This window comes from Electrona antarctica, assembly GCF_951216825.1.
Source record: "Electrona antarctica genome assembly, chromosome: 13".
NCBI classification, from domain to species: Eukaryota; Metazoa; Chordata; class Actinopteri; order Myctophiformes; family Myctophidae; genus Electrona; species Electrona antarctica.
In genome coordinates this window covers 25,439,923-25,453,227 of record NC_136794.1, presented here as the reverse complement: position 1 = coordinate 25,453,227, position 13,305 = coordinate 25,439,923, and the positions used below count along the sequence as shown (strand labels likewise).

Here is a 13,305-nt window from a genome sequence, read left to right as displayed (position 1 = left end):
GCAGCAAAGAACCGCATTCTACTCCGCCCAAAAACGGGGGTTTCGCTTCGCTTCCAATCGCACTTGATTTCGATTCGGTGCAGGTGGGAATGCAATCCGCAGCAAATAAAGGAAATTAAGCAAACAATGTGGCGGGTGAGGAGCTGAACAGTTGGAGACGGAGAAGGCATATTTTACGCAGCGCAAAGATGTCCCGTTACCGTGGATAGACGTGGTCGAATGAGGAGACTGAAGCCCTGATCGAAATGAGGACGAGTACATTAATCAATTGCTTAAGGAAACACATAAAAACACTGCAGTGTATAGCCTACAGAATATTCTGACTGTCTGTCTGTGCGTGCCGTAAACATGGAGTGCTGTCACTGTGTGGGGACTGGGGAGTAGCCTGGACTTTCATCTCGATAAACTTGTAAACATTTTGCTCTGCTGTCTGTTATATCAGTGCGTGGCTGCGCGCGGAGAGAGAGAGAGGAGAGAGAGAGAGGGGGGGGGGGGTCCAGTCCCAGACAGCATGAGTCGACACATGCACGTTATGAGTATAATTTTATCACCATAGATTTCACTGTGTAGGCTAGTTTATGAATGGAACACATTGATAAAGGTCCCCCCTGCTGCGTTTCCAATTGCTGCGGATGACAGTGTGAAGGCAAACCGCAGCAAATTAAATATGCAAGAATCCCAATTTCTCCACCCATTCGCATACTTCAGTCCATCCATAGGTGGCAAAAACCTTGCTCCCCATAACCATGGAGTAATGGAGACAAAATGACCAATTCCAGCAGTCAGTGTAAAATGGTTTATTTAAAAACTACCCACAAAAATACTATAGATACAAAAAGTATAAAAAGTACAAAACGCATTCTTTTTTCCAAAAATAACTTGAGATGACACTTGAGTAGGTACCTGCAATGCACCAATAGCATTGTGGGTGATGATTTAGAGTACAAATTATGACACTAGAGCATTCAAGGCAAATCAGCATAGCACGATTGCAACCTTCATTGAGCAGGACACTATGAACAGGTTAACATCCACAAATATAAGACATGAAACCTGAACATGGCATTATTATTGCAAACTTCTCATTGGAAGCAAGCACTCTTAGTGATAAAGGAATGTTTGATGTGTACCTTAAGCCTCTGGTTAAAATGTGATAAAATGTATTTAAGACACTGAGCATTTAATGCAATTTTCTTTTGGACTCATCGCTCATCATGGTGCGAGTGTTATGCAGTGTTGGGTCAGCTACATGTAGCTTAACTTGCCCAACACTGGTCTTCATTATTTATTTGATGTTTTTTCCAGTAAGAATTGAGGCTTGAATACCTGCACGTATAGTGGATTAAGCAATAAGTCTATTAAAGTTCATATATAATAAAATGAATCATAGCTAATAGGCCTATCGGCTTACGCCACTATACGTGCAGGTATTCGAGCCTCAATTCTTATCAAATAAATAATTAAAACCAGTGTTGGGCAAGTTAAGCTACATGTAGCTGGTGTTATGTAGATTGGCTATTTTGGCCCAAGAGATTGTGTGGAGGGGAAAACAGAAGGGGACCAAATATAGACCCGTAGGGGACCCTGGTCAATGAAGGATATAAGTTTTAAGTGGTTAATGGTTGCGCTGTGATTAAAGTGTTCTAATCTCGTCTTCAAATGATCATGAACCCTACACTACGCAACAATGAAATTAAGCATCAGAGAACTAAGACAGCAGTGAACTTCATTCTTTTCATACGGAACAGTAATGCTGGCTGGCATGAATGATAAAAAATAATCATACAACATACAAAGATGGACAAAAGAACAGTATCAAATGCATGTTTTAAACAATACAAGGTCACAATATACACTTATTCAAGCATTACCCAGGTTCTTGTTCCTTTGGACAAAGGCACCACATGACTTCCAGTTGCTATACTTGGATAACATTGACTGGTGCAGCGCTAACTAAAAATGTAAAAAAAAAAAAGAATCACACCCGTGTGAAGGGAGGGGTGCTCTTATCATCGTACATCATCATGACGTATAATAGACACTAAGCCCATTTGCTCAGACACTGGCGTAAAATTCTCCATTCATTGTCAATGGGAATTTAATGTTTGTGGACGGTAACCAAAAGCTGGATGTAAGTAGCGTCCCTCAAAACATATAAAAAAAAAGGGGGAGTTATGCCTCAAATGTACAACTTGCATACAGTAAGTAATCACAAGTTGAATGGCATTATCCAAATTGTTTGAAAATGTCAAGGGACACACCTGCAAAAGTTTTATATGAACATCTCCCAAACGGTGTGCATATTTCAATGACTCCAGTACCCTTTTGTTCCTATGAGTGGCACCCTGTCCTTTAGCCAACCAGTTCATATACAAGCGCTAACTCATTCACTTCTTACAACTTACAGTTTGATGTTTTTTTTGCCCCTGCACTACACTTAGCCTGCCCTTACCGCAATGGAATGGCTGAAAATGTAAACAGTTTAGGTCTAAGGCAAAGTTGAGATGAACCCTCTCTGGACTTCAAAATGAGGACCACAGCAACTCAGATAAATCAAACCGCTAATAATCCTATGCTTAAAAAAAAAGATTAGGAGTGGGAGGGGAAACAGCATAGCTGCCCTGAGAGAGGAGCATTTAGTGATAGGTCTTATTGTACAGCAATAGTTTGTGAGCACTTTGAATCGTCAAGTGGCCAAAGTTCGACTCATCCTCAACAATTGCTGGCCTTAATACTGAAAAGCTTTGACTGGATTTGTCGTCCTCAAGTGAATCCCGTGAGCATACAGACACACGTCCATACATCCGTGTGAGATTCCCTTTTGTCTGCTCACTGAACCCTGAAGTGACGTTTCACCCATAGTGTCCATGGCTGTGTTGTTGATGAGGAGCTATGCTCTGAGACCTGGGGAAACACAAAGACACAAATTAATCAAAATGTACTGGGATCAAAGCCATGGCAAATCCAAGTGGGGCTCCGCTCAACATGGCCAAGAACAAAATAAAATGTAGCGTTATATACTAATTGTGGACTCCATTTGAATATATGAACAAACTAATAAAACATGCTTATCAAAATATAAAATCATCAATTACAATAATTTACTTGTGTTACACAAGTAAAACTTTAGCAGGGCCGTATCAAATGTGATTTGACTTTTTTTCTTTAAGGTTTTGAATATATGTTGTAATCCCATGTTAAAATTGTCTTAAGGGAGGACCGACCCACCGGCAGGCGGACCTCTGATGTCGCACTCATGTCACCATGACTCAGCTATAACCATATAAGGAGTTCCCAATGCAGCTATGGTGTTGTCTAACCTCAATGGGCATAAAAGGGGTATTCCCATATATATAATACTGATGACATCATGGATCTCCATATATGGGTTTAAAGGAACCTGGACCCAAGGACTGACAGATACAGAGATATCATATATGGGCATAAGCAGATATATGGGCATAAGCGGGTGACAGATACAAGAGATATCATATATGGGCATAAGCGGATATATGGGCATAAGCGGTCGGAATGGCGGTGTGGCATAGGTGTGAGGGCTAGTGGCTCCAATGGCTCTGAGCGGTCCGAACTCTAGATATGAGGGCCAAGTAGCAGTCCGAACCTCTAGTAATAAATTAATCATACTCAATTTAAAGATTCTATCTATAAATAAAGGAATGTCTGCCTATGTGTAAGTAATATACTGAGAAACTCTTTAAAGCTGGAGCCAGGATTCTATAAACGTGCCTGGCTCTTCTTACAAAATCCTTTATTTGAATAAATTGATCAATCTCATTAAAAAGTTTAAAACTTAAAGTTTAAATGTAAAGAAACTAATATCGGGTCTGAAGTCGAGCTCTTTACCTTTCTCACATGTCCCGCTCTGCTTCTCCTGGGCAAAGTTCAGTCGGTTCTGCTCCACTGCGGTGCCGTTGGACTCGGGACTGCTGCTACGAGACGGACTGCCGTCCTCGTTCTGGTAGGCCAGGTCCAGGTGCTGCAGGGCCAGCTTCATGTGCCTCCGCCTCTCCAGCTCTCGAGACGAGGGCTCGTCCCCAAACGACTCGCGGCCGGAATCGGCAAGGTTGTCCAACTTTTCCTGGAAGGCAATTTTCCCCGACGGGTCCTTCTTTAGGGCCGTGTGGTAACCCGGAGGAGCGGAGGGCAGCCGCGAGACCGACGGCCTCTGGCTGGCCAGGGCCGCGTGACGCGGGGTCGGGGGACGAGGGCGCGGCTTGCAGAAGCAGTCGCGGATGCCGCTGATGCCCAGGTGGAGGATCTCTAGCGCGGTGAACAGCAGACACAGGGCGCTGACGCCGTACATGATGAGCAGAAAGATGGTTTTCTCGGTGGGACGGGACACGAAGCAGTCCACCGTGTGTGGGCATGGTGAGCGCGTGCACACGTACGACGGCGCCACCTCTAGCCCGTACAGGATATACTGGCCAAACAGGAAGAGGGCCTCAAACGTGGCGCGCGACAGCAGTTGGAACACATATACCTTCATGAGGCCGTCACGCTTGATGCGCCGCCGCCCGTCGTGCTTCTTGCACGGCTTCTCCGGCGCCGCCTCCTTCTTCTCCGGCTCGATCTCCTCCAGGATCATGGGATCCTCTTCGCCATTGTCCTCCGCCTCCTCGTAGTCACGGTTGGTGCCACGGCTCACAATGGGCATCCGCTTGCGCGGCCGGTACTCGTCGTCGTCCATGCGCGCGATCCTGTGCATGGCGAAGCCCAGGTACATGATGGTGGGCGTGGTTATCATGATCACCTGGAACACCCAGAAGCGGATGTGCGAGAGGGGGGCAAAGGCGTCATAGCAGACGTTCTCACAACCGGGCTGGTTCGTATTGCAGACAAATTTACTCTGTTCATCGTAGTAGATGGATTCTCCGCCGACAGCGGTCAGCACGATGCGGAAGACGATGAGGAGAGTGAGCCAGACTTTGCCCACAAAGGTGGAGTGGTTGGAAATCTCGTCCAGCAGGCGTGTCAAGAAGCTCCAACTCATTGTGACTGTGTGTTGACAGAGCGAGGCCTCTCAGATCTGCTTGAAGAAAAAGAGAAGAAGTTGTGATAAGCAGTTGCACATTGTGGTTAAGATAATTTAAAAGGTTGTTATACATATCCAACCTTGTCGCTGTAGCAGGAATAAACATGAACATACAAAAATAAATAAAAAGGAATTCTGCCCGCTGCAGCTCCAGACAATGTGCAAAGGTTATATTGTATTTTCACATGACCAAGATGTCATATTTTTCATATTATTGATGAAAACAATATTTTCTGCAGAGATGTAACATTTTCTGCAGAGATGTAAAATGGTATTGTAAAGATGCATAGTTGATTATAGTGAATTCAAACCAGAATACCTAAAAATACATCCACTATCACTGTCAAAGGATAAAGAATGCCCCAAAAGGTGATATAGATTAGTAAACACAGGATTCTATAAGAAAAATCTATTCTAAGACCAGGAACAAAATATCCATCAGTGGAGCATGATGCAAGTCCACTTTGATTTAAAAAGTGTGGAATGGAATTTCATTGTAATTGCTAATTATATCCACTAGGTGGCGACATGGTCCTACATAGGATTCTCTACAGCTGTTTAACATCTGCTATATTAGATAGCTAGGTGGCATGGGGGGGGGGGGGGGGGGGGGGGGGGGGGGGGGGTCGAAGGACCACTGGCGGAATTTGAATAGCTGCCAAAGCTAGAGCATACAACCACGTGAGGAATGTCATCGAACAGCTGTAAAATCATGGCGTGTTCTCACAAAAGCATGACCAGAGGTTTTTTGGCTCATCCCTCCAAGAAAATATTTAACCGCCTAGTCTAACTTGTAAATTATCAGGGAATGTTCTCTAGAACCATGCAAAGATTTGCAAGAAGTAGCCCACTAATATTGCAAACCAGAAGGTCCTGGGTTCGATTCCCGCTGGGGACACTGTGGAGTGTGTTCTCTCCTCTGCGTCATCAGTGCCCATGGATTTGGCAAAAGGGCCTTTCTGTGTGGAGTTTGCACGGTAGGTAGGTACCCTCACAAAAAACATGCAGTAATCCTGGTCTCTAAACTACCTAATGGAGGGGAAAGGAACTGGTTGGAATAACGTGTTCGGGCTTCCACGCACTATGTCCGGCCGGGGAAACTCCCCCCGGTCAGGTGAAAAGAAGCAGCTTGGACTCCTCATGCATAGAAGGAAGGCAGCATGAGGTCAGTCCGCTGCCCTCCCCAGGTTGGCAGAGGAAGTGTAGCACCCAGGATTACATTAGATAATTGACACTGGGTGATGGGTTGCAAAATATTGCAAACCAGAACACACAAATCCTAGCCATTAAATACCCAGACTAATCACCCAATGTGCTGAATGACAGCTGTGCTGAATGGCATGTAGTCAAGATGACTTTTTCCATACACTTTTTCTGAACATTCTCTAAATCAATGTTCCAAATTAGTTATCTAATTCAATGTTCTGTTTTTGTCCAGACCTACGTAGGAAGGATTCCTGTTTGGTTGTGGTTAACCACATAATACACAAGTGATGTGAAATAAAATGAGTCATTGTCAAGTCATAGGGTGTATTGAGGACTTGACAAATGGGAAGGTTTTACAGGCGTTGTAGGGTGGCCATTGCGGTTTCACACCATCTGTGTAAAGTCTACTCTTGCTAATATCAAAGTAGTAAGTGTAGAGCTATGCTTCCACAACTGATTGAGTGGGACAAAGGAAACATTGCATCACATATTACTACTACTATCAAGTATCCAGTGGTTAATCAGACTAATTAGTTTAGTAACTTTAGTTGATTTTAAAAAGCAATTCAAAATTATACACCTCGATTGTTGATATATAAAAAATAATTTAGAAAACATGCTTCTATCAGTGATTTCACATTTCAAGCGAAGGAAGAAAAAGGTGGTTTCCACAGTCAGAACTAAGCCCACATTCTCAATAACACAACATGATGGAAACTCACAAGAGAATAATTAACTAAAGACAAGTTCAAAACCGTAATGGAAAAGGTGAGCGCAATGCACCGCCCCTTCCTTATTTAACAGGTCTAGTAAGGTAAAGGGATATATTGAACTAATGCACTGACGATGTCTGTGAATCTGATTAATGTAAATTATGTGAAACCAGTGCGCTTCACATGTCCTTAGGTAAAAGGTTAAAATGAAAAGCCCTTCAACCATAGTACTGCAGCAATTAAGTTCTAGGCACTAAGTGCCTGAATGGCTTGCTTATTAGGGCAGACTTGCAGAAAAATATCACTGTCTTGATTGGTTAAGTGGCTCCTCTCAGATTTGTATAATGGCTTATTGATTTTAAGTCTGTGGATGGCCACCGGTTAGACTTCATGCCAACAACACCATCACCATAGTGAAACAAAGTACAAAACAAAACTCTGAATGTAAGCTATAAATATTTAACCTAGGGCTATACAATATATTGTCCTCAAGGCTATCTGCAGTTTACATAGGATTCTGTTAAATATTCTGTGACAGTATGTAAGGAATAGTATACTGCAGTGGTTTTATATGCCCCTCATTGCAATAATAAAATAATTTAATCTATGGGACAACCCCAATTACACTGTAAAAAATAAGTGTTAAACAAAGGCAGAGGTCCATTACAACTCAAGTTACAGCCATGTAATGGTCCATTTAGCTAGCATTTACCCATCAATCATTTAGCTGTGGGGACGCCCTGGATCCCTCCCCTCAAAGACTCCTTAGGGTCCCTGAACCCCACTGTTATACTGGCCTGCATCTGTAGGCTGCATTTACGTTCCCTCCTAAACAACAGACAATGATTGTGAGTTGATGTTCTCTGGCAAGCTGACACAGGAAACACCTGCGTGTCATTTTTGTAGGACAAAAATATAAAGAAGCTTTCTGCCTTGTGCCTCAGTGCCTCTGTAGTGATGCTGCTTCGCTGCTCAACACCTTAAAGCCAGCAACAGTTCTCAGGTTTTAGGATAAGATATCTGCTTCAGTTGTTCCGCCAAAGGTTCCACCAAGGTTGAACCAGTTTGTTCTTTTTTCCAGCCCAATATCGAACCAGTTCAGAGTGTTTCCACAACCCTACAAGTTGGTTCAGAACTTTAACCAAAAAATGGCCGCTGGTTCTGCGAAAGCACCACGGTTCCAAGAACCTAGAATGGAACCAGTTCTAGAACCAAAGTTATTTAGGTGGAAAAGGGGCCAAAGGGTGCCTGTGGTTGAGAGTTGCACACATATGGCTGCATGTTCACCAACTACTTAACCCCTTATCCCCTTATTCTTTTTTAAATAAATCAGTTACAGTACTACACCATGCTACACATTTTGCCAAAACCATGGTTGATAGACTGCCCAGTAAATCTTAAAATGGGCCAAATGCCTCAAATGTACTGTTAAATAAATATCACTCTCCTTTCAGCTGCAGGAAATGTGGGGGAGGAATAATAATCCCCCTCAGACATTAATGCAGCCTAGCAGTCAGGCATTGCCCCAAGCAAAGACCCATTGATAGGCTAACACCAGAGAAAAGTAGTCCACAGACAAGCTTCTTATCACTTTGAGTGTGTGTGTGTGTGTGTGTGTGTGTGTGTGTGTGTGTGTGTGTGTGTGTGTGTAAAATTTGTATTTACATAGTTGAAAATGAATAGGCCTAGAAAAACAAAACACGACAGTAATTTGGAATGACACCTAAACATACAAAGAAACTGATATGACTCGTTTGCTTTGAGTGTTTTGATGTCCTATCTTCAATGGGCTCTGGCCTCTCTTTTATCAGAGGCACTTCAAATACAACCCTGAACCCCACGTCCCAGAAATAAGTAAAGCTGAACTTGGGAAAGTCTGGCAGCCAGTCACACTCTCAACACTCTAAACACCCCAGAACAGAGGAGCTTTGTGGCCCTCACATCTGGGAGACTAGTTAGACTACCACCACTGCTCGTCTGCTCCATCCCAGGCCATCAGGGAGGCCTCAATATCAGTCTACTTGGGAGCGATTTATGCAACACTTTCTACATTCCTCTGGCATGTAGTTATGTAAAAGAAAAAGGGGAAAAATGGGCCTACTCAAACAGACTTTCTATTATCATTTAAGATATAAACGGTGTAAAAGAGTGTAGACAAAGAAAATGGGCTTAAGACTGAAAGGTAGACTAGAAGAAAAACAAACCAGGTTTGCTCATAATAGGGGGGGGGGGGTTAACTAGGTATACTACCAGGTATGACTATACTTTTGCCCGAAGGAAACCCAAATAAGGGGCTGAGGAGAGCAGAGTCCCCCGACCCCTGGTCGGTACCATGCGATGGAAAAGCGCCATAAAGAAATCAAATCAGCCGTTCCGCTTAATTGGCCTTGGCCATAAAGCGCTATCCACATGCTGAACACAACAGCCCTGATGCGCCCAGAAGAACTGATTAGTGTGCGCAATGTACCAACAAGCAGTTCAAAATTAGCAGTGTATAGACTCGAAGACTCACCGTGATATTAAGTTTATAACAGACTTTGGGTCAGATTTCCCCCGGGGAAAAAAGATAAACCCCCAAGCATGCGTTAAGTCTCTCCTCCATTGCCATGGGGTGACATATCTACAATACTCTATACCATGTGGCCGTTTACAAATTATATGTAATACACATCAATGAATAAGATTGTTTTAATAAGCCATCGTTGGTTGAACCACGCGTGGACAGACACATGCATAGTGGGTCCGCGGCGCGCCTTGCACCGAAGTTAGCATTTAAACCAGCGTTTCGGCCCGACAACAACCACCACGTCGGACTCGGCACCGCTACGTCAAACTGTGTGTGGATCTGAATTGTACCCTCGAACACACTGATGGAAGTTAGAAACGGAGCTACCGCTGTCTGTGTTTAGCAAGCAGATGTCCCGTTAAGTTAATGCGGTCCTGTGTGTGATGCTGCTGGCTGACTAGGCTTTGTTTGTGAGCTGGTCGTATTACCTTCAAGAGGAATTTGTAGTTCCTGTCTGCTCCAAAAAGTCTCCCTTGATGTCTTCTTACAGTTTTCGTTTGCTGCACTCCTCGCATTGAAAACAAAAAAAATAAATAACACGCCACTCTTCGTCAAGCCATCCAGTTTTTACGAGAGGCTCCTCTCGTCTGCTCCAAGTCGGGGTTGTGTGTGTGAATGCGGGGGTGAGCATATCTATGGGGGTGAGGACAAAGAAGACTCTTCCTTCCCAAAACCACCCCCCTTTTCTCCTCCCCGTTTCGAGCGGGCACCCCACCCCCGATCCAATCCGCGGAGCAACTTCAACATTCCTCTTTCCTCATGCAGTCCTCCTTTGCCTGCCTCTTTCTGTTCCGTTTCTATCATTTTACCCTTACTTTGCAAATGCTGATCATAGCTAGTCACTGTCTGAAGCCGAGGCAAATTGGATGTTTAACTTGAGTAATATAACCAATGAATTAAAGGCGGTATCATGGTTTAGCATAGATACAATTATACATTTATTAATCACTTCCTTCCACTCTCGCCTGATTGGATAGTGTTTAGGCTAATCAAGAACACACGCACGCACACACACACACACATACACAGACACACACACACACGCACACACACACACACACACACACACACACCTTTTGTCTACTGTATGCTAAAGTTTATAGGCATTTACATTTTCTATAGGCTTTGTTGTAAAACAAGCAGGTCACTGGCTGAATTCATTAGGACTATGTGGTTTCAGAGAGTTATGAGGGTCTTTATGCATAGCCTACAGTAGCCTAATTTATATTAAAAAGAGCATTGAAACATTTTTCAATAGCCGTTTTTAAAGTAAGTACGTATTACATTACTAAAGTAAAAACTTGACTGAGCAACTTCAACTTGTAGTGGAATTTATTACTATTTGTACTTTGTACACCACTGATTAAAAATAGTGTGGGACAACAAACTACAATATACTCGGTTTTATATAAACCAGGTATATGGAATGTTGTCCTTAACATTTAACCTGCTTAAGTTACCCTCCCTTTCAACAAATCAGGATACACAGACAGACAGTCACAAACAGTCTGTGTGCTTTCTGTCTCTAAACTGTTCAGCAGCACCTCTGTCACTGCTTTGTCTTTGTAGTGTGTGAAACAACACACCCTTCATTGATAAGTGCCACCGTGGGCGCCTGCTTCCTGTCCTGGCGGACATTCGGAAGTTGTTGCTATTTGAGACCCTTCCTCTTTCTACACTTTCCTTGGCATCGGTGTGCAGGGTTCTTTATGTGCTTTTCCCCAGTCCTGAGTCCTCCATGGCTTATCCATTGTTTTCAATGTAGGCCTATCGTTACAGTAGTCGACCAGGGCACACTACATTTCCAGGCCACGCTCCAGAGGACATGTGCACTTGCATGGATCATTGGGAAGTTTGCTCTGTGATTCATGTCCTTTCTTTAAGAAGCAAAGGCCCACCAGTAGGGTCATGAATTAATTGGCACGCTTCCCAGAATTAATCATGCCCACTTAATAGTCTGAACTCAGCTTTCTGTGGAGATGCTAAATTGGACCTATTAGTGTGTAAATGTGAGCCTTAGCATTGACACCGGGATATTTCTCTCACACAGTTGGAATTCCAGTAGACCTAACTTTGCACTTTTACATAATTTGTCGTAACAATTTGTGCAGTTTGTTGGTTGGTGGCAGTGTGTATTTACTGTATGTGTACATTATGTCATTGTATACTGTATATGTGTCTGGAGTAATTTCCTTATATGAATGTCGTCTATATCTCTTATCTTTACCCTACACTATGAAATGCTAGCAAGCAAATCTCACAATTTAACACATGGCTTGTGAAATGGCTTAGGGTTAGATGACCACATTTAGCTTCGTCCTCTTTGATTATCTAGCCAAGGTTTCTGACAGCCTATACAAGCTGCACTAATTGTTTAATATTGGTTGTAAACAGGAGATCAGTGGAGGAATGCGATGCCCTTCCCCCTCTTCTTGGAGATGAGGGAACCTCCATTGTGAGCCACAAGTGTGCTTTCATTCATGGTTTAATATGGGATGCCCTGGTTAACCACAGCACACTCCAAACGTTCTCTGCAGAGACAGGCTAGATCTGGAGGTTCTGAACTTAAAAATACGTCTGTTAGGCCTCAGTCAATTCTGCATATATCTGATATCTCTGTTGCCCTGAAATTCCTCACATGAAAGAGAATAGAACCGTGCCAAAAATGACCATGTGAGATTGTGAGTGTAGCCCCATATGGAACCTCTCTCTTGGAGCTACATAGCGGAGGGAGGGAGAGGTTCCATATGGATTATGGGGCTAATGTGAGCGATGTATGAATTCCAATCTTGCTTCAGAACATCCCACTCCACTGACACATGCCTCCTCTATTTGAGCGACCACATCAAACACGAGGTGGATGCTGGCATCCATACTGGTAAGCTAAGCTAAATGCAATTGGTTTTGATAGCACATCAGTGAGCTGGATGCAATCCTACCTGGAGGGGAGAGAACAGATGGTGGAGGTGAACAGAACACTGTCCCCCTCCCAGTGAGCTGTGGCGTTCCACAAGGAAGCATACTAGGGACTTACTGTTCCTATATGCAAACGACATAACATCAGCTTGTGACTGCAACTTGTTCCTGTTCGCAGATGACTCAGCACTGCTGGTCTCAGACAGAAACAAACTGCAGGTTGAAAAGGCCCTTAACTCTGAACTCGGTAGAATCTGCACCTGGCTCGCTGATAACAAACTATCTTTACACCTGGGAAAAACTGAATACATTCTATTTGGATCAAATATTAACTCCTCACTCCCCGAACCCACCTCACCCCTGCCCACTTTGACAGGCTGGAATGGTTTAGGGTTGACGACAGAGTACAGCATATTGCAATGGGTCTGGTCCACAAGATTCCATACACCACCAAGATACCCATGTACCTGTCTAAGTGTCTAAATACTTCCTTAATGTCAACGAAGTCCACACCCACAACACCAGAGGGAGTTCAACAAACCATGTCCAACCCAGATTCATCACAAACAAGGGACTAAATTAATTTCGCTCCTATGCCACCAAAATGTGGAACGCCCTACCAACAGTCATTAAGACATGCAAATCCCTTGACTCCTTCAAAACCGCTCTCAAAGGGCACCTACGGACGGCTGCAATTCGAAACTGGCCCCCATAAAATCTGAATCCCCCACCCACCTATTGTAAACAAGTGAAATGCTTTATGGTGTCGTCCACAGTTAACAGTCTTGTATTGAGTTGTGCTTGAAATGTACTGTAATTCTCCAAAACTGTTGAAATCCTTCAATCAATCA

General features: G+C 43.6%; 1 protein-coding gene across 2 annotated transcripts; it reads right to left on the bottom strand.

Annotated features, from left to right (window-relative positions):
* Positions 1 to 782: 782 nt before the first annotated feature.
* Positions 783 to 10,185, bottom strand: gjc4b (gap junction protein gamma 4b). 2 transcript variants are annotated; one of them, XM_079517583.1, is made up of 3 exons: positions 9,967 to 10,185; positions 3,865 to 5,050; positions 783 to 2,904 (listed from the first exon to the last, which is right to left on the bottom strand). In XM_079517583.1, exons 2-3 carry the CDS (start codon positions 5,009 to 5,011, stop codon positions 2,891 to 2,893), a joined length of 1,161 nt encoding a protein of 386 aa, XP_079373709.1. In that variant the 5' UTR covers positions 5,012 to 5,050; positions 9,967 to 10,185; the 3' UTR covers positions 783 to 2,890. The 2 variants fall into 2 exon arrangements, with proteins under 2 accessions (XP_079373709.1, XP_079373708.1); XM_079517582.1 differs by having other exon boundaries at positions 3,865 to 5,047.
* Positions 10,186 to 13,305: the final 3,120 nt, after the last annotated feature.